The sequence below is a fragment of the Xyrauchen texanus genome, chromosome 37 (assembly GCF_025860055.1).
Source record: "Xyrauchen texanus isolate HMW12.3.18 chromosome 37, RBS_HiC_50CHRs, whole genome shotgun sequence".
NCBI lineage: Eukaryota > Metazoa > Chordata > Actinopteri > Cypriniformes > Catostomidae > Xyrauchen > Xyrauchen texanus.
In genome coordinates, this window is record NC_068312.1 from 18,967,735 (window position 1) to 18,987,238 (window position 19,504).

At 41.9% G+C, this 19,504-nt stretch overlaps 2 protein-coding genes across 3 annotated transcripts in view; one reads left to right on the forward strand and one right to left on the reverse strand.

Annotated features, from left to right (window-relative positions):
- The window catches only part of LOC127630769 (succinyl-CoA:3-ketoacid coenzyme A transferase 1, mitochondrial-like), a 63,313-nt gene extending 59,007 nt beyond the window's left edge, over window positions 1–4,306 (reverse strand). The window contains exons 1-3 of one of the 2 annotated variants that reach the window (XM_052108535.1): window positions 4,094–4,306; window positions 1,442–1,550; window positions 1,129–1,219 (exon numbers count right to left, since the gene is read on the reverse strand). In XM_052108535.1, the coding sequence (XP_051964495.1) occupies window positions 1,129–1,219; window positions 1,442–1,550; window positions 4,094–4,192 (299 nt within the window). In that variant the 5' untranslated portion in view covers window positions 4,193–4,306. The remainder of the gene's footprint in view (window positions 1–1,128; window positions 1,220–1,441; window positions 1,551–4,093) is intronic. The other variant, XM_052108534.1, reaches the window with a different exon arrangement.
- A 62-nt stretch (window positions 4,307–4,368) lies between these two features.
- LOC127630770 (RAB7A-interacting MON1-CCZ1 complex subunit 1-like) lies at window positions 4,369–15,801 on the forward strand. The gene is made up of 6 exons (XM_052108536.1): window positions 4,369–4,644; window positions 7,998–8,107; window positions 8,452–8,598; window positions 9,060–9,191; window positions 9,273–9,387; window positions 14,971–15,801. Exons 1-6 carry the CDS (start codon window positions 4,554–4,556, stop codon window positions 15,204–15,206), a joined length of 831 nt encoding a protein of 276 aa, XP_051964496.1. The 5' UTR covers window positions 4,369–4,553; the 3' UTR covers window positions 15,207–15,801.
- The last annotated feature ends 3,703 nt before the right edge of the window (window positions 15,802–19,504 follow it).

The window sequence follows — 19,504 nt, forward strand, 5'->3', positions numbered from 1 at the left end:
TGGAGTGTGTTGCAATCCTCTGATTTGAAATTACTCTACATTAAAAAACAAACAAAACAACAAAGAAATTCACAAGGAAAAACATCACAACATGTTTAGTTGTAGTGCTTTCAATATAGCAAAGGGTGAATATAATTTACAAATCACTCCTTTTAATACCATTTTCATACTGTCCCAGCTTTTTTGAAAATAGGGTTGTACTTTTCTATGTTTCATTTTATGTATTTTTTTTAGTTACAAAGGTCTGATCACCATTCACTTGCATTGTGAGGACCTAAAAAGCCGAGATATTCTTCTAAATATCTTCATTTGTAATCAGCAGAAGAAAGAAATACACATCTGGGATGGCATGAGGGTGAGTAAATGATGAGAGAATGTTTGGATGAACTATCCTTTACCAAGTGTAAACGGGGCCAAAGGTTGTCATATTTTATCAAACCATTGATAAAAACCATTTTGCAACATGATCACACAGGAACTCGCCATATTCCAGTTCCCTGACATCGACCCCATTCTGCTAAGTTACTGACAAGCGCTATCTCCAATCACACATTTCTGCATCAATTCAAACACGTTTACCTTTTGTTGTGACACTACGCGTAGCATGTTGCACAAGCAGCCTCAGAGACACGGTTTGGAAGCCAGGAAGTTATAGCATATACAATCAATTATGAGCAAGATTCAGTGGTTGTATTGTCCCTCTAAGATGACATTTTACTCCACTGATGATTAGGCTAAACCTAGGTTGGGGTTTGGGTTAAAGTTAGGACATATGTTTAATAAAATATGCATTCCTGACTGTTTTACATTTAATAAAAAATACAACTTGCTTTTGGTGCCACTGTGTGGACAATCCACCCGGAAAACACAGCTCACACATGCCAATATGTTTAACAACTCCGGGGGGATTGTCTCTGTAATAAGGGCTCTGTAAGTCGCTTTGGATAAAAGTGTCTGCCAAATGCATAAATGTAAATGTAACAACACTTCCAGTTTGTTCAAATTCAAATTTCAAATTTCAGCAAGCACAGACCAACATCAGCTGCACAACTTTCAAACAACTGTTGCCGAATTCATAGTAAGATCTGCCTGAGTTTAACTAGATTTATGATGTTAGCAAATACGTACCCTGCATTATTGCTGACTGCAGTCAGACTCTTCACCCCGGTTTTCAACAAACTGTTGATCAGGTTCTCTGGAATGCCACATAAACCAAAACCTGTGAATGAAAAATAGCAAAGAAATTACACAATGTTTGCTGACATAACCTCAGGCATTCATAATGGGGATGCCAGTAAATGCTTTGGTGTGCTGACTTGGATATAATACGTATATAATAAATAAAATAAGTTAAATATATAATTAAATAAATAATGGGAAATAATATAGAAATAATAATTAGCAGACAATTGCTGAAAAAGGCATAAATCATAACTTTTACCTCCAACAAGCACAGTAGCTCCATTAGGAATATCTTTGACAGCGTCTAAAGGGTCGGAATAGAACTGTGCGGACCGTTGACTTGAAGTAGAAAAGTAGCAGCCACAAGTCTGCCAAGCACATATTCAGCAGAATGAATGAATAAACATACAAAAACAAACACTCTAGCAAGAGCCTTTAAGTGTTGACTAAAGAGATTTCCTCACTTGAACTCAGTCAATGAGCCAGAACTAGAATTGGAAATCCTCGAAGACTGTAGCCAATTTACGACCTAATATTCCATTGAAGAAAATGTAGTGTATTTCTAGTGAGTAAAATCTAGTAAATTCTGCAGTAATCAGTCATCAAAAATATGGTTTGAGGAGTAGAGCCTAGTGAGACAAAAATGTACTTTCTCCATTTGCCTTGCTGCTCCTCTCCAGATGTTAATTTACTAGGTAATCCTGTGCATGGACAAGGCATGTCATGTAGATGCCGACTCCTCTCAAGAGGAGCATAAAATGTCTTAAAGGAATAGTTTACTCAAAAATACAAATTCTTTCATCATGCCAACCCAGATGTGCACAACTTTCCTTTCTGCTGGAGCACAAATTAAGATTTTTAGAAGAACATCTCAGCTCTGTAGGTCCATACAATACAAAATAATGGTGACCAACACTTTGAAGCTCCAAACAATATATAGGCAACAAAGGAAATCCATATGAATCCAGAGAACAGACCAAAATTTAACTCCTTTCTACAGTCTCTAGGAAGTGTAATCAAGATCGATTACACTTCTAGTGCTTGACGCATACGCAGAGTGCTAGATATATGGCACAATAGGAATTGTATTCAAACTTAATCATTATGGCCAAGAAGACTGCTGATGTCAAGATTTATAGTGAAAAAGGAGTAGCATTTTTGTGTATTCTCACCCAAAACAGATTAGATTGCTTCAGAAAACATTGATTAAACCGCTGGAGTCATTTGTATTACATTTAAGCTGCCTTTACGTGGTTTTTGGAGCTTCACATTTTTGGTCACCACGCACTTGCATTGTATAGACCAAAAGAGCTGAGATATTCTTCCAAAAATCTTCATTTGTGTTCTGCAGAAGAAAGTCATACACATCTGGTATGGTGTGGGTGTGAGGAAAAAAAGATGAGAGAATATTCATATTTGGGTGAACTATTTCTTTAAACCTTCCTTAGTATGAACATAAAAAATGCCTTGGTGAACAATGCTGGTTTGACTACTTTTAAAACACACCGACATGCTAAATACGAATCGTACTTGGTTGATATCATTAATTATCTGTCAAAAGAAAAGAGGAAAAAGAATCACTTCAATAAAGCATTCATTTGTTTCTGAAATAATATTACAATATATGTAAATATAATTATGTTTCTGTAACATTAACAGTTATAATAAATAATAGACAAAAAAAAAAAAAACTGTGCTACAGCCCAAGACCATATAATCTCTCTCAATGAGGAAACTATTGTGTACATTTTATTTAACACATGGAAAATTCCTTGAAACAGTCATTCAAAGGTTTCTGCTCTGTCTGTATATGGACAACAGGCTTACAAGCCCTCAGTCCAGCCTCTCTCAGCCTATTGCAGACAGTCTGAGCACTGATGGAGGGATTGTGCGTTCCTGGTGTAACTCGGGCAGTTGTTGTTGCCATCCTGTACCAGTCCTGCAGGTGTGATATTTGGATGTACCAAACCTGTGTAGGTATTGGTACTTGTGGTCTGTTTACTGTGAGGACAATCAGCTGTGCATCTTGTCTCCCTGTAGCACTGATGTCACAGTACAGACATCTATTGCCCCGGCCACATCCGCAGTCCTCATGCAGCATGCCTAAGGCACGTTCATGCAGTTAATTGGAGACCCTGGACATCTTTCTTTTGGTGTTTTTCAGAGTCAGTAGAAAGGCTTGTTTAGTGTCCTAAGTTTTTATAACTGTGAACTTAATTGCCTACCATCTGTAAGCTGTTAGAGTCTTAATGACCGTTCCACAGGTGCATGTTCATTAATTGTTAATGGTTCATTGAACAAGCATGGAAAACATTGTTTAAACCTTTACAATAAAGATCTGTCAAGTTATTTGGATTTTTACAAAATTATCTTTAAAATACAGTGTTCTGAAAAAGGGACGTCTCTTTTTCTTTTTTTTTTTTACTTCGTTTATATGACAACATGAATTACTTTGATAAGTTGTGACCTGCAACTGACATATTGGGGCCCTGAATCAGATAGGCTTACCCATACAAAACTAACGAACTCTAGCCTAAATAATACAGACAAAATGGAATGGAAAAGATTTACCAATGTTTCTGTATCTAAATTATCAGTCTTTAACTCTGAAATCAGGGTCATGTGTGTGTCGTCTGTGTCCTGGTGGCTAACGTCGTATAGCACAAGAACTTACTCACAATGGTCTCCAAACTGTGCAATGGTACAAATCTAAGCGTCAATGCACCTGCAAGACATCAACAATTTAAACGCATGCACGCGACCTATTTAATTATGAACTATTTATAGCACTCCCATCCGACTCAATCCCACCTCTTTTGTGCAACTAGAAGTGGTTGCCAAAAGAGACAAAAGACACGTTCACCATCATGCAATATTCGGGATGCACGGTCTTTTGTTTGTAAACACTGACCTTGCCAAGCGAGTGTCGCGTGAAGTTCGACTTGATCGTGGCTGACAAGTTCCTGAAGATCACACTATCAGCGTTCGATAGCACTTTAAGAGTCGCCATATCTGTAAACTTCAGGTCCAAATTGAGTTGGGTGAATGATGGCGACAGTATAACTTCGCTGATCTCACAGATAGGCGGCGATGAGAGGAAACAGAGGAGTGACGGGGGCTCGGTTAGCTTATTTGCATTTAACCCCCTCACTTCCAACGTTCACTTCAAAACACCGATATCATAAACGCAGAGGATGAGATGATTTCAAGCTTGGGTGGACAAATTACTAACTTTATCTTTATAAAAATTCAAGCTGCGCGGTTAATAAGTTAAATGCCGTTAAAAACAAAGGAAATCAAAACGAAAATATGCTCAGCAATCCCCGCACGTGAATTATCGCGCGCTCGTCACGTGACTGTCGTTCGCAGACATGGCCGACGACTACAGACGAAGCGTCGAGCTGGAGAGGAGGATTTTTGAGTTAGATAACAAGTGTGCCACTCTTCGGACAGAGAAACCAGGTAACTGGTAATCTTGCAGTCAATGGCGCAAATACAGACTCTTTTTGGTAAACGCAGGGCGTGTTTATTTGCCAAACAGGCCCGGTGTTGTCATAGTTAGCTTAGCCGCTCTGCGTTAGCATTCCTGCGAACCACAACAAACATTTTCCTGCTGCTCTATCACCCTGTTAATACTACCGAGTGTTGATCAACTAATTTATAATGTCGCTTCGTTACACACTCTAAACCGTGGGCTTCTGTAAAGGTTGAAGTAAATTATTTCGAACTATATTTTCTAGTTTGTTGGTTGGCTAGCTAGTTATTTGCACTCAGTGTGTGAAGTTGCATGCACATAAATGCACATGAAATATTTAATATTGCATATGTACACTGGGGCCAGAAGTTTGGGGTAATGTACTGATTTTGCTGTTTCGGATTGAAATTGATACTTTCATTCACCATAGTGGCATTGAACTGGTGACAAAGTATAGTCCGGACATTACTATATAAAAAGCAGCACCATCACTATTTGAAAAAAAAGTCATTTTTGATCAAATCTAGACAGACACAATTTCCAGCAGCCATTACTCCAACACCTTATTCTTGAGTAATCATTCTAAATGGCTAATTTGGTACAAGAAAATCACTTGACATTATATCAAACACAGTTGAAAGCTATTTGGTTCATTAAATGAAGCTTAACATTGTCTTTGTGTTTGTTGTTAAGGTCAATATTATGGCAAAAAAGAAACAGCTTTCTCTAGAAACTCGTCAGTTAATAATTGTTTTGAGGAATGAAGGCTATACAGTGCTTGAGATTTCATAAAAGAGTGTACATTTACATTTATGCATTTGGCAAATGCTTTTATTCAAAGCGACATACAGAGCCCTTATTACAGGGACAATCCCCCCAGAGCAACCTGGAGTTAAGTGTCTTACTCAAGGACACAATGGTTGTGGCTGTGGGGATCGAAACGACAACCTTCTGCTTAACAGTTTAGTGCTTTAGCCCACCATGCCACCACCACTCCCGCTACAATCTCACTTACGCTACAATCTTCAAAGACAAAGGAAACTGGCTCTAACAAGGACAGAAAGAGATGTGGAAGACCAGATGTACAACTAAACAAGAGGATAAGTACATCAGAGTCTCTAGTTTGTGAAATAGACAACTTACATGTCCTCAGCTGACAGCTTCATTGAATTGTACCTGCTCAAGGCCACTTTCATGTACAAACATAAAGAGAAGACTCATGGGTCAAAACACTTTTGAAACAGAAAAAATATATGGTTAGGGTTCTCAAAGAAACACAGACATTGGACAACAGTTAATTGGAAAAGAGTGTTATGGATCTTAAACCCATTGAACTTTTGTGGGATCAGCTAGACTGTGAGGTGTGTCCAACAAGACATCTGTGACAAGTGCTACAGGAATCATGGGGTGAAATGTCACCTGAGGATCTGGACAAATTGACAGCTAGAATGCCAAGGATCTGAAAAGCTGTCATTGCTGCACATGGAGGATTTTTTTGATGAGAACTATGTGAAGTTGTTTAAGAAGTTCTGAATTCATTATTATTATTTTATTTTTTTTAATTTTAATAGTAATCTTTCACGTTATTGATGTCCTGACTATACATTGTGATCAGTTAAATGCCACTTTGGTGAATTAAAGTACCAATTTCTTTCCATAAGAGCAAAATCTGTACATTATTCCAAACTTTTGGCCACCGGTGTAGTTATAGCTAGTATCTGCCTGTGATGTGAAATTAGAGATGTAGTTACTACTTGCTTTTCAACTAACCTTGTGTTGTGGTTAAGTGGGCTGCTGTCATAATCTCTTTTTAGTACGTAAAACCTAGTTTGATTAAAACAGTCAAACTAAATGTAATTCTTAAGTGCACTTAGGTGTTTTAGGTTCTGCCAGTCAAAGTAGTTTAAACATAGTAATGCATTCTTGTGTTTTAATGGTTTTAATCTAATAATGAACGAAAAAAACGGGTTTCAAGCACATGGGGGAAGTAATGCTCAGCAGGTTGAAGTTGAATTGCTTGAGTAGAATTTGAGAGGTCTTTTCAGTCATAGTGGCACTGAAATATACGTCCTTTGTCATTAAATGTGATTACACATTTATTACATGTGTATTAAAAGGGTGATTTAGTCTGTTTCGGTGCCTGATGCCACAAACTGATTTAGGGCAAAATTTTGCAAGCAAAAATAATTTGTGCATGTAATGGAAAATACACAGTTGAAGTCAGAAGTTTACATACACTTGGGTTGAAGAAGTCATTAAAACTAATTTAACCACTCCACAGATTTAAAATTTGCAAACTATAGTTTTGGCAAGTAATTTAGGACATCTACTTTGTGCATGACATCATCTTTGCTTGACATCATGGGAAAATCAAAAGTAGTCAGCCAAGACTTCAGAAAAATTTATAGACCTCCACAAGTCTGGTTCATCCTTGGGAGCAATTTCCAAATGCCTAAAGGTACCACATTCATCTGGACAAACAATAGTACGCAAGTATAAACACCATGGGAACACAGCCATCATACTGCTCAGGAAGGAGAGGCATTCTGTCTCCTAGAGATGAACATAGTTTGGTGTGAAAAGTGCAAATCAATTCCAGTACAACCACAAAGGACCTTGTGATGATGCTGGAGGAAATAGGTAGACAAGTGTCTATATCCATAGTAAAATGAGACCTATAATAACATAACCTGAAAGGCTGCTCAGCAAGGAAGAAGACACTGCTCCAAAACCACCATAAAAAAGCCAGATTACAGTTTGCAAGTGCACATGGGGACAAAGATCTTTTTGGAGAAATGTCCTTTTAAAATAAAATTGAACTGTTTGGCCATAATGACCATTATTATGTTTGGAGGAAAAAGGGTGAGGCGTGCAAAACGAAGAACACCATCCCAACCGTGAAGCATGGGGGTGGCAGCATCATGTTGTGGGGGTGCTTTGCTGCAGGAGGGACTGGTGCACTTCACAAAATAGATGGCATCATGAGGAAGGAAAATTATGTGGATGTATTGAAGCAACATCTCAAGACATCAGCCAGGAAGTTAAAGCTTGGTCACAATGAGTCTTCCAAATGGACAATGACCCCAAGCATACCTCCAAAGTTGTGACAAAATGGCTTAAGGGCTATAAAGTCAATGTATTGGAGTGGCCAACACAAAGCCCTGACCTCAATCCGATATACATTTTGTGAAAACTTAGCATAAATATATTTGGCTAAGGTTTACGTAAACTTCTGACTTCAACTGTAACCTTAATGGTTTTCTACAACAGCAAATCTACAACTTTAATGCTGTGTGGCCTCTTGTGTTAGATATTTAAATATTGTTTTTTTTCTTTCCAGATGATGACTACTTACAGAATGCATCTTCTATACTAGACAAGTTGAAAAACTTTTACAGACATGGAGGAGAATGCAACAGCCTCCCTAAACTACTGCAGGACTTTACACAGGTCCTTATCACATAAAACAGATCTCGCCTCCCTTTAAGCATGAGCTATATTTTGACAATTTAGCCATACATTCACAGGGTTTATATACTATATACGACTTCTCAGAGATTGTGAAGCTTTATGTGGTCACTAAACAGTCAGTTGTTATATTAGCATAGAGTTGAGAAAGATGGAATTATTTTTTTACAGGTTAATTTTCATATTTGGACATTTTTAGACTAACAACTTTGCTACCATAAAGTAACAAGGTAACTGTTTTGCCAGGTAAACCTCATCAGTAGTCATTTTCACCAGATCTCTGTATAGAGGATTATATGGCACATTTTCTCCCCACATTTTTACAGGTTGTCTTGGACATTACATTCTATGAGGAAAATAAGCTTGTAGATCAGGAGTTTCCAGAAGACACTTCGCCTTTTAAAATTCAGCAGTTACTACAGGACTTGACAGAGCCAGAGGTGTTAGCAGGGCGCCTGGTGCCTGCTCAAGAGGTACAGTGTTTCTTTATTTGCAGAGGATCTTTTCTTGACATGTTCATTTATTTTATTTATAGCCATATTGCTGATTCAGAATAAGGCAAGCATCATTCTCGCTAGTTAATATTCCTGTTGACAGACCTGTAGCTTTGTATGGAAAGATTTATTACATTCCTGAATGCAACATAAATGCAAATGCATTATGTTTTGCAACGTACATTTATGGCTGTAAAGAAATCGGAGTGGTGTTGGACTAATCAGATGAAAATACTTCATGAATAGATAACTTTTGACATGTTATGGCTCAATAGGATGACTGTTTCCCAAATGACATGAAGGTAAATTAGCATAGATTGAATAAGAAAACCCTTTATGCCTAAAAAGTCTAAATACTAACTTTCAAATTGTTCTTGGAAAGACTAACTTGTTCACTCTGTTTGCGAGGAACTCTTGTTTGGTTCTCTCTTTGCGATCAGGTGCAGTCTGTGCTGGGTCTGGAACTGTTGGAGTGCCTATACTGGAGACGTGGGGCATTGTTATATATGTACTGTCACACACTACACCAGCGCAAGCAGTGGATTAAGAAGAACAAAGCCACATTCCTTAAGGTTTTTTCCCCAACCTGTCACTCCACAGTGCCTGTTTTAGTGGCCAAGAATTAAGTGTTGCAATTATCCATGTCTTCACAGTGTCTTCAAGAAGGTGTGCGTTACCTTATGAGAATGTTGCAAGTAAGGAATTCAGTGAAGCTGAACGATGGTGTGGTTTTTCATGACTCTGCAACCGCCAATTTTCTGGCGGAAGGTACATCTTCGCTAATGTATTTTCGGTTTTGAAATGCATAGCTTATTGATATTTTTTGTGGGGGTTTGTTTGAAATTTGGAAACCAAAATGTTTATGCATGCCATTCTATGCCTTAATGCCCACCTCTTTAGTTAGTCTACACTTAACAAAGGTTATCAGTTGTTATGCTGGGTGTGGAAGCAGGACAGGACAGACAGAGGTGCGGATCCAAATGCGGTATTTATTATGGCAACTAAAAATCACATAAAAACACAGGAACATAAGAAAACATCCACAATGGGAAAACAGAGACTGAACCTTTGAAAGGACACGGGAACATCTACAAAGGGCACAGGAACCTCGAATGGGTGAGTAATCACGGGAAACACGGGCAGGAAACAAGGAGCTAACACATACAACGATCGACAAGGAGTGGAAAACACACAGGGTTTATATACACAGACACAGGAGGATCACAAACGACAAACAGGTGCAAACAATGACACAGTGATGGCAGTGAGAAGATCTGGGAATTGTGGGAAGTGTAGTTTTTCACAAGGACAGTGAGACTCAGGGCGGACAACAGGGAAAACGTGACAAGGAACGGGATCGGTGACGGGTGAAACGGAAAACACGGAGCGGACAACAAGAAGACGTGGAATAAACGTGATAGTGAAACAAAGAACAGAGGGCAGACAACACAGGAACGTAACATAACCCACCCTAGAAGGACCGGATTCCAGACGGTCCTAAAGCAAAAGAAAAACCCACACAGAAGAACCAAAACAAAAGATCCAAGGAGTGAGGGGGTAGACCCGGGGGGACACAGACAGAGAAAAGGGAGCACAGAGACAGACCAAGAAGGCACAAGGGACACGGAGACAGACCACGGGGGCACAAGGGGCAATTAGGCAGTCCACGAGGGCACACAGGGACAGGTTTGGGTGGTCTGGGAGGTGGCCATCGGACAGGGACAGGTCTAGGAGGCGGCCACAAGACAAGAACAGGTCTGGGGGGGCCTGTGAGGTGGCCATCGGACAGGGACAGGTCCAGGAGGCCTGGGAGGCAGCCTCAGGACAGGGGCAGGTCTAGGAGGTCTGGGAGATGGTCACAGAACAAGGGCCGGCACAGGGGTCCTGGGGAGTGGCTCCGGGACAGGGACAGGTTTAGGTGACCTAGGGGGTGGCCACAGGGCTAGGGCTGGTTCAGGGGGCCTGGGAGGAAGAGTGGCCCCTAGGGGAGCTGCAAAAGGCTCTGGAGGCGGAGGCCTGGAAGGCTCTGGAGGCAGAACCGATGAAGGTGGCGCCGTAGGAGGCTTTAAAGGCAGAGGCCTGGAAGGCTCGAGTGACCTGAGAGGCGGAGGCCTGGAAGGCTCTGGAGGTGGAGCCGGGGGAGCTCAGGAGGTGGAGCCGAGGAAGGTGGCGCCGTAGGAGGCTTTAGAGGCGGAGGCCTGGAAGACTCTGGAGGTGGAGCCGAGGAAGGCCTAGGAGGCGGAGACCTGGAAGGCTCTGGAGGTGGAGCCAAGGGAGGTGGTGCCGTAGGAGGTTTCAGAGGCGTGGCCCTAGAAGACTCTGGAGTCTCTGGGAGCAGAGCCATAGGAGGCTCGGGAGGCGGAGCCGTGAAAGGCTCGGGAGACGGAGCCGTAGGAGGCCCGGGAGTTTCTGGGAGAAGAGCCGTAGAAGGCTCGGGGAGAAGAGCCGCAGGATGCTCTGGAGGCGGAGCCGTAGGTGGCTCGGGGAGAAGGGCCGTGGAAGGCCCGAGAGGCTTGAGAGGCGGAGCCCTGGAAGGCTGGAGAGGCTTGTGGGGCGGAGCCCTGGGTGGCCCGAGAGGCTTGAGAGGAGGAGCTCTGGAAAGTTCGGGAAGCTTGAGAGGCGGAGCCCTGGAAGGCTTGAGAGGCAGAGCCCTGGGAGGCTCGAGAGGCGGAGCCCTGGAAGGCTCGAGTGACTTGAGGGGCGGAGCCCTGGGTGGCCCGAGAGGCTTGAGAGGAGGAGCTCTGGAAAGTTCGGGAAGCTTGAGAGGCGGAGCCCTGGAAGGCTTGAGAGGCTTGGGGGCGAAGCCCTGGAAGGCTCGAGAGGATTGAGGGGCGGAGCCCTGGAAGGCTCGAGAGGCTTGAGGGGCGGAGCCCTGGAAGGCTTGAGGGGCGGAGCCCTGGAAGGCTTGATGGGCGGAGCCCTGGAAGGCTCGGAAGGCGGAGCTCTGGAAAGCTCGGGTAACTTGGAAGGCGGAGCTCTGGAAAGCTCGGGTAGCTCGGGAGGCGGAGCTCTGGAAAGCTCGGGAGGCGGAGCTCTGGAAAGCTCGGGAGGAGGAGCCCTAGGAGACTTGAGAGACTTGGGAGGCGGAGCCCAGGAAGACTCGGGAGGAGGAGCCCTGGAAGGCTCGAGAGGTGCTGGCTCTAGGACGGGCATGACCACTGGCGCTGGCTCTTGGGCGGTCCTGGCTACTGGCGCTGGCTCTTGGACGGTCACGGCCACTGGCGCTGGCTCTTGGACGGTCACGGCTACTGGCGCTGGCTCTTGGACGGTCACGGCCACTGGCGCTGGCTCTTGGACGGTCGAGGCTACAGGCACTGGCTCATGGACGGTCGAGGCTACAGGCACTGGCTCAGGAACGGTCGAGGCTACAGGCGCTGGCTCAGGAACGGTCGAGGCTACAGGCACTGGCTCATTGACCTCTGAGGCGACAGGTACTGGCTGGGTGACCGTAGCTGACGAGGGCTCTGGCTCGCAGACGGGGGAAGGCTCTGGCTCTGGCTCGCTGACCGTAGCTGGCGTGGGCTCTGGCTCGCAGACCGGGGCAGGCGAGGGCTCTGGCCGTAGCTGGCGTGGGCTCTGGCCGTGGCAGGCGTGGGCTCTGGCTCGCTGACCGTGGTAGGCGTGGGCTCTGGCTCGCAGACCGAGGCAGGCGAGGGCTCTGGCTCGCTGGCCGTGGCAGGCGTGGGCTCTGGCTCGCTGGCTGTGGCAGGCGTGGGCTCTGGCTCGCTGACCGTAGCTGGCGTGGGCTCTGGCTCGCTGACCGGGGCAGGCGAGGGCTCTGGTTCGCTGGTCGTGGCAGGTGTGGGCTCTGGCTCGCAGACCAAGGCAGGCGAGGGCTCTGGCTCGCTGGCCGTGGCAGGCGTGGGCTCTGGCTCGCTGGCCGTGGCAGGCGTGGGTTCTGGCTCGCTGACCGTAGCTGGCGTGGGCTCTGGCTCGCTGACCGGGGCAGGCGAGGGCTCTGGCTCGCTGGCCGTGGCAGGCGTGGGCTCTGGCTCGCTGGCCGTGGCTGGCGTGGAGTAGCGAGCAGAAGCTTCTGCCCTCCTCCTCCTCCTTCGGGCTGACGAGGTTGAGCGCGCTGGCGCAGGAGCAGAGGAAGCTGAGCACACCGGCTCTGGAGCGGACCAAACTGGCGACGCTGGTTTGTGGATTAAGGCAGGCGTGGAGGTTGGCCTGCTGGCAGGTGGGGCAGGCGCGAAAGGACGAGCCATGGAAGACTGGAGGGTCACCACTGCGGGAGGAGAGGCAGGGTCTTCCTCAACAACGCCCACAGTGAGTGACGAGCCGCAGACCAGCAAAGTCTCCTCCACGAATTCCAGGAGAGTCCAGCCGTGCGTCGCCTGTGGCAACCGCTCCTTAAACGAACTGTTCAGATTGCCCCTGAAGAAAGCCACCAGGGAGGAGTCTGGGAAGTCCGCGACACTCGCCAGCTCGAGGAAGTCGCGGATGTGGTCCTCCACAGGACGGTCCTCTTGTTTCAGGCAGAGGAGTCTGAAGTTCGCCTGTTGCACCGCTGGATCCATTGTGGGTCGATCGTTCTGTTATGCTGGGTGTGGTAGCAGGACAGGACAGACAGAGGTGCGGATCCAAATGCGGTATTTATTATGGCAACTAAAAATCACATAAAAACACAGGAACATAAGAAAACATCCACAATGGGAAAACAGAGACTGAACCTTTGAAAGGACACGGGAACATCTACAAAGGGCACAGGAACCTCGAACGGGTGACTAAACACGGGCAGGAAACAAGGAGCTAACACATACAACGATCGACAAGGAGTGGAAAACACACAGGGTTTATATACACGGACACAGGAGGATCACAAACGACAAACAGGTGCAAACAATGACACAGTGATGGCAGTGAGAAGATCTGGGAATTGTGGGAAGTGTAGTTTTTCACAAGGACAGTGAGACTCAGGGCGGACAACAGGGAAAACGTGACAAGGAACGGGATCAGTGAGGGGTGAAACGGAAAACACGGAGCGGACAACAAGAAAACGTGGAATAAACATGATAGTGAAACAAAGAACAGAGGGCAGATAACACAGGAACGTAACATCAGTATGCTACATGTTACATTCTGAAAGATGTTAATTTAAACCACACCTGTTCTGGTTTTATTAATGTATAGCAAGTAGGGCTGCCGATTTAACGCGTATATTCAGTGCGATTAATTTTATTAAAAATAACGCGTTAAAAAAATTTACGCAATTAATCGCAATGCTCCCGGACCGTAATAAGGAAGATTCCTGAGAAATGCAAGCTTGTAGTACCACCTGTTTACTCCAGAGGGCAGTAATTAATTGCAATTTCAGCTGCGTGGCAACGTGCAGTTTATATAGTGAAGAAAACCATCCAGCAGCAGCACAACACAAACATGCGTTATGTTCTTGCGTTCAAACACTTGATGCAAATCTGAACTTTAAGGAATATTAAGATGTGTTCTAAGTATTAAACTATATTTAACTTGTCAGAGTGACCTAAAAATTTTATGTTTATGACACAACGCATCCGAGACGCTACACAAGCGTGTCAGACACAGGTGTAAATTGACAAGTCCTTAAACAAGCCCTCATAATAAATCTCCAACTGACTGACAAATTCACTTGTGTAATAGATTGCTGTGAACTGCATGTGATTGACTTATGATCAATAATATGGTTGTAAACAATACATTGTATTCTAAAGCTGCTTTTTGTATTGTCTTATCAATGATGATCTCTTCTGCCATGAGAATGTAATGCATTTTAATTATCGGAATATTTTGTATTATATATACATTTTTAAATATTTAAAGATAACTATGTATAATTTCATCATTATATATTGGATTATTGTTATATGAGGGGCTTTCTCAGCAAATATTTGTATATGCGATTAAATGCGACTAATCGCTATTAATTAATCGGTACACCATGTAATTAATTCGATTAAAATGTTGAATTGATTGACAGCTCTAATAGCAAGCAATTAGAATTTCAAGATTACTAGTAGGTTTACAATGCATTTGTTTTTATGTTTTTGCCTGAATTTATTAGCATTACATTTGCTATTTTATAAAAAAAATTATCTACTTCATAACTCTGAAGCAGGCATGGCAGAGAACTTGCCTGGAAGTAAATGTTTGAAAGTCTGTAAAGACATCTACTGTTGTGAGCTTTTAAGTTGATGGGCAATATATTATGAGATGCTTAGAAAAAATGTCTTTGCTCTACAATTCATCTTTTACTTATAATTTTTACTTTAAAAACAAATTACAAAATTAAATGTCAGGTGTGTGTTATTATATTATTGTCAGAACTGACGAATTGAAATGAAAACAAATGTTTATTCCCTTTTCCCCCGTTAGGTATCTTTTCTGATACTCACTTGCTTACTATGATGTACATTGGTGAGATGTGTTTCTGGGCAGTGAAATATGAGGACTGCAGCATGGACACCACAGAGCGCAAAGAGGACAGGCTTCATTTCCGGGATATTGGCACACAAATCCTGCATAAGTATGTGCTGGCATGTGAGGGGCCACTTCAGGGTCAGGGCTGGAACACAGAGAATGCCAAGGAGATCCTTAGTATTTTACAGTAACCCTGGAGAGAGCTTTGAGGAGAGGAGGCTCACAAAATATCATTGTTCTGAAGCTAGCAAAAAAAGTAAACAAACAAACAAAAAAAGATTAAAAAGGAAAAATACTGTAAACAAAAAGGCACTTATCTTCCAGTCCAGACTTGTTTTCTGGATGTGTGTTTTCACTAAGAATGTGGAATAATACTTCTAATGTAAAATATAAACAAATAACTATTTGTTTAAGAAAAATATGCCAGCTGAGAAACATCACGCAATTCTTTTTATTTATTTTAATTTTTATTTATTTATTTTTAATTACATTTATATATGTTAAAAGAAATGGTACAAAGGAGGGGAGAATGCAGATATATGTTGCATATTTAAGTATTCATGACCATTTTTATGCATGGAGCTTTTTCTTTTTAATAACATCTTTGTATATGATACCTCTTTTGCTCACTTATTAAAAGTTTTATCTTTATTCCTTTCATTGACAAGATGTAATGTTCAGAGATGGGAATTTGGATATTTTGATAGTATACTTTTAAAAAGCTACACTTTTTGGTCATATTCTTTTTAAAATGAAGTTCATATTTTTTTTTTTTTTTTTTATGTCTTCATCAAAAATAAATTTTGGGTTAAGAAATGTTGAAATATTATTGTGTGTGCTCATTTTTTATATTTGGAATCATGTCTCAAGGCTCTAATAATTATCAAAAGGTCATAACCCTTTCTTTCTCAAAAACATATTTTTTCACATCTGTTCAGATAGTAAAATGATATTAGTTCAGACTCTATCGAAGCATCAAGGAGTAATAATGCAACATTATTTAAATTGATAATTCTATACTGATTGTGGAACTTTGTTACCCTATAGTAATAAGGAAGTGCATATGAATATTACACCAACACATTTAGGGTGCTGGCATAATATTCATAAGGCACATGTCTACATATACTTGTACAATAGTATTGGTTTGGTAATAATATGGCCAAATTGTAGGTGCTTGTAAAAATGATAGCTTGTTTTATTTTTTTCCACTTAAAAACATCAAATCATACTCGGTCTTAAAGGGCACTGTTTTGTTTGTCTTGAAGTAAAAGAAAGTAAAGAAAAAATAATAAGCTTGCACGCGAATAAAACTTGACAAAATAGATTTAAAAAAAAAAACTTTCAAAACACTCTCCGTAATCCTGAATCGATCTATAGTCGTGCAAAGTCTCAGGACTATTAGAGAAAGATTTTTTGATAGAAGACTACTGAGAAATGATGACCAACGTGATGATCCGGATATGTCAAAGCATGACGTCTTGGCCCCTCTCTCGTGCTCCGGATATGCCAAATCATGGTTAGCCCTATGCTCCCCTGGTATTGTCTGCCTTTGTGAATTATAAGTTTTCCAAACTGTTTATCAATGAGTGCATCAATAAAAATAAAAAAATTATATATATATATATATATATATGCCAAATCATGACGTCATGGCCCCTCTCTGGACGGTTAGGCACGAGATAATTTTTTCTTCTTTTTTTTCATTTAACTATCCAAAGCGACTGTACTATATACTGCATGCTATAATATATTATAAAGGCTAAGACACACCCTTAAGAACAATGTTCATTTACTTTTAAATTATAACATATAGGAATCCAGGTCCTGCTGAGTGACTCCAATCATTCTTCCTAAGCAACCAATTGCTTAGGTTGGGTATATTCACGTTGGGGTAACCTCGTGGTCGCTATAATGTGCTTGTTGCTCTTGGTGGGGCACATGGTGAGTTGTGCATGGATGCTGAGTGTCTTCTCTCGCGCTATGTCTCCGCCGTCACGCGCTCAACATGTCACGTGATAAAATGCGCGGATTGGCGGAGGCAACTGAGATTCGTCCTCCGCCCCCTGATTGAGGCGAATCACTATGCCACCAAGAGGAATTGTAGCGGATTGAGAATTGGGCATTCCAAACTGTGTTGAAAAGGAGAGATTTTCTTTTGTTTTGTTTTTTGTAACATATATATTGTAGATAAACTTAGCATGTAAAGTTCTTACCATGGGGCGTCTTCCCCATCTTACCCTACTACTGTAGATACTGCACTACAGCTGTATAGGTGTGAAGGCCTGATGTTACTTATGTTTAAGAGACCTTGTCCTATGGAAGTACTTCCTGTTGCGTGACATGCCGCTCTGGCAGTCAGTTGATCATTTTTCAATGCCTCAGGTCAAGCTCACTGGCACATCTGTGCTGACTGAATCTGAGATGCAGCAGATTGATTATATGGCAGAGTAAGGGCACAAAGTTTGGGCAGACAGCATTATAATCAATGGCAGAAATGTATTTAACCCTTATTGTTGTGCATGGACACTAGGGTTGTTTAAAGTTCAGAATTTTGTAATTAACTTCCTTTCAGTTCATGAGTTTGAATTGATATATCAACCAATTTTTACTCATCACATGAACTTTTAAGTGAGTTCTTCAAATATATTTGGCATTTTACAATGGCATCCACAGACCTCAACACTTGGTACATAAAACATGACAACAGTAGCAATAAATGGATAAGTTTATTAGAGAAACTCATCCTGACATTGCAAAACAAGTTACCTACTGTGACATCAATATCAACAACAACAATGTAAATAAAACCATGCAAATGGCCAAAAGATGCAACCATATTATTCATAACCCAGTGCATGCTGGGAAAAGGGTAAATGGGACTGAACTACTTAAACATTTTGTTTAAGCCAATTTAAACTCAAATAAATGCATTAATGCAACTCACTGCTGTGCATGTTGACTAAGGATGTTGAAGTAGAAAAGCTGCATTGAGATGCGTTACTTGCGTGCCTTAAAGTTGCTATACCCAAAAACTACAATAATGATGTAAATATTTTAATGATTTTTCAGCATTTTTTCCAAGAACATTCTTGTATTTCTTTTAATTGAATGTACTGCCATTTTAATGGATTATTGAATTCTGTAATTGATGCATTGAATTTCCATTGTCAGATTAAAACATTACAATGCATTACAACATTTTACACCCCTAGTGCCAAACTTGTATCGTTCACTTGGTGAAACATCATTAGTTCAGCCTTAGTTCAAGCATCAAGATAATTAAGAAAGCAAATGATATACAGTCCAGTCTTAAGCATATCTTCATAGTGTTTTCCAGATACCATGTGTGACTGTGGCCCATCAGCTTCAGCTCTGCTCACTGCCCAAATCCTGGATGTTAAGAACAGCACATGTAAAGGAAAGGCCCATTTAGTATTCTAACATGCTATAAATGACACGTTTGAACTGTTTTTAACCCTTTCCATGTATCAGATAATCAAAGAATTTCTAGGCAGTGTATGATCACAGTGCATTTTGATCATACTAACATGTCCAAGAAATGAATATGGTAACCAAGACTAGAGCATACTCAGTCTGTAAAGGAAGAGTAATATTAAACATAATATGGAATGTTTTAAATGCATTTAGTCAATCTGTAGGTACAAGACACTGCTGCAGAAACACTAACATGACTGCTGGATGGTATTGATTGGCTATTGAGACACTCTAGAGTTAAGATGTGACCACAAAGACTGTTGTGAATCTGCAGGATGTAATTATAAATTTAAACTTTTTGTAATATATTCCATGCACTTTTATAGTGAATTTCAGTCAAAACTTTCCTGTTATACAGCCCTTTTTACTACTTGCTAATTTTGTTTGCTTTAAGGTGTATTATAGTAATTTAGATTGTTAGTTGTTAGCAGTGTAAAATACATTTTTAAATTCTTGTTATTGTTTGTATTTTTTTGTTGTTATTATTTATTTGTTTAGCTAAACCAGCGTTTCTCAACGGGGGCGGTACCGCCCCCTAGGGGGCGTTTGGACAGTGTTGGGGGGCGGTGTGAACGAGGCAGCAGAGAGGGGGGCGCTCAGGCACAAATGGGGGGCGTTACTCAGAGGTACTCAACAGGCGGCCTGCGCAAAAATCTTTTCAGCTCTTCTCCTTAGCCTATGTCTTCGTTTTGCTCGGATTACTGCTGCCACTTCACCAGGAGGATATGCCAGGAGAGCCGCTTCCTAAGTTACACATGCTTTTAATAGGCGGAGAATTTTCAGCGCAAAATAGAGGCGCGCTTCGTTCGTACATACCTCGCCATGGTTTTATGCGCACTTTGCGAAACAAATACGCCTGAAGTGGGCGCAAAATCGTTAGTACATCTGGCCCTGAGAATTTTAATTGTAATGTGATGATCGGGTGCGGATATCTAATCGGAGAAAATCATTGGTGATGGTGAGTTTGTTTTTAACAGCTGATTCGGGTGAC

Excerpts from the sequence above, each read along its gene's own strand:
- LOC127630770 (XM_052108536.1), top strand. The coding sequence starts at position 4,554 with ATGGCCGACGACTACAGACGAAGCGTCGAGCTGGAGAGGAGGATTTTT. Across the intron at positions 4,645-7,997 it reads TCTTCGGACAGAGAAACCAG|ATGATGACTACTTACAGAAT; the intron begins GTAACTGGTAAT and ends TTTTCTTTCCAG. Across the intron at positions 9,192-9,272 it reads ACAAAGCCACATTCCTTAAG|TGTCTTCAAGAAGGTGTGCG; the intron begins GTTTTTTCCCCA and ends ATGTCTTCACAG.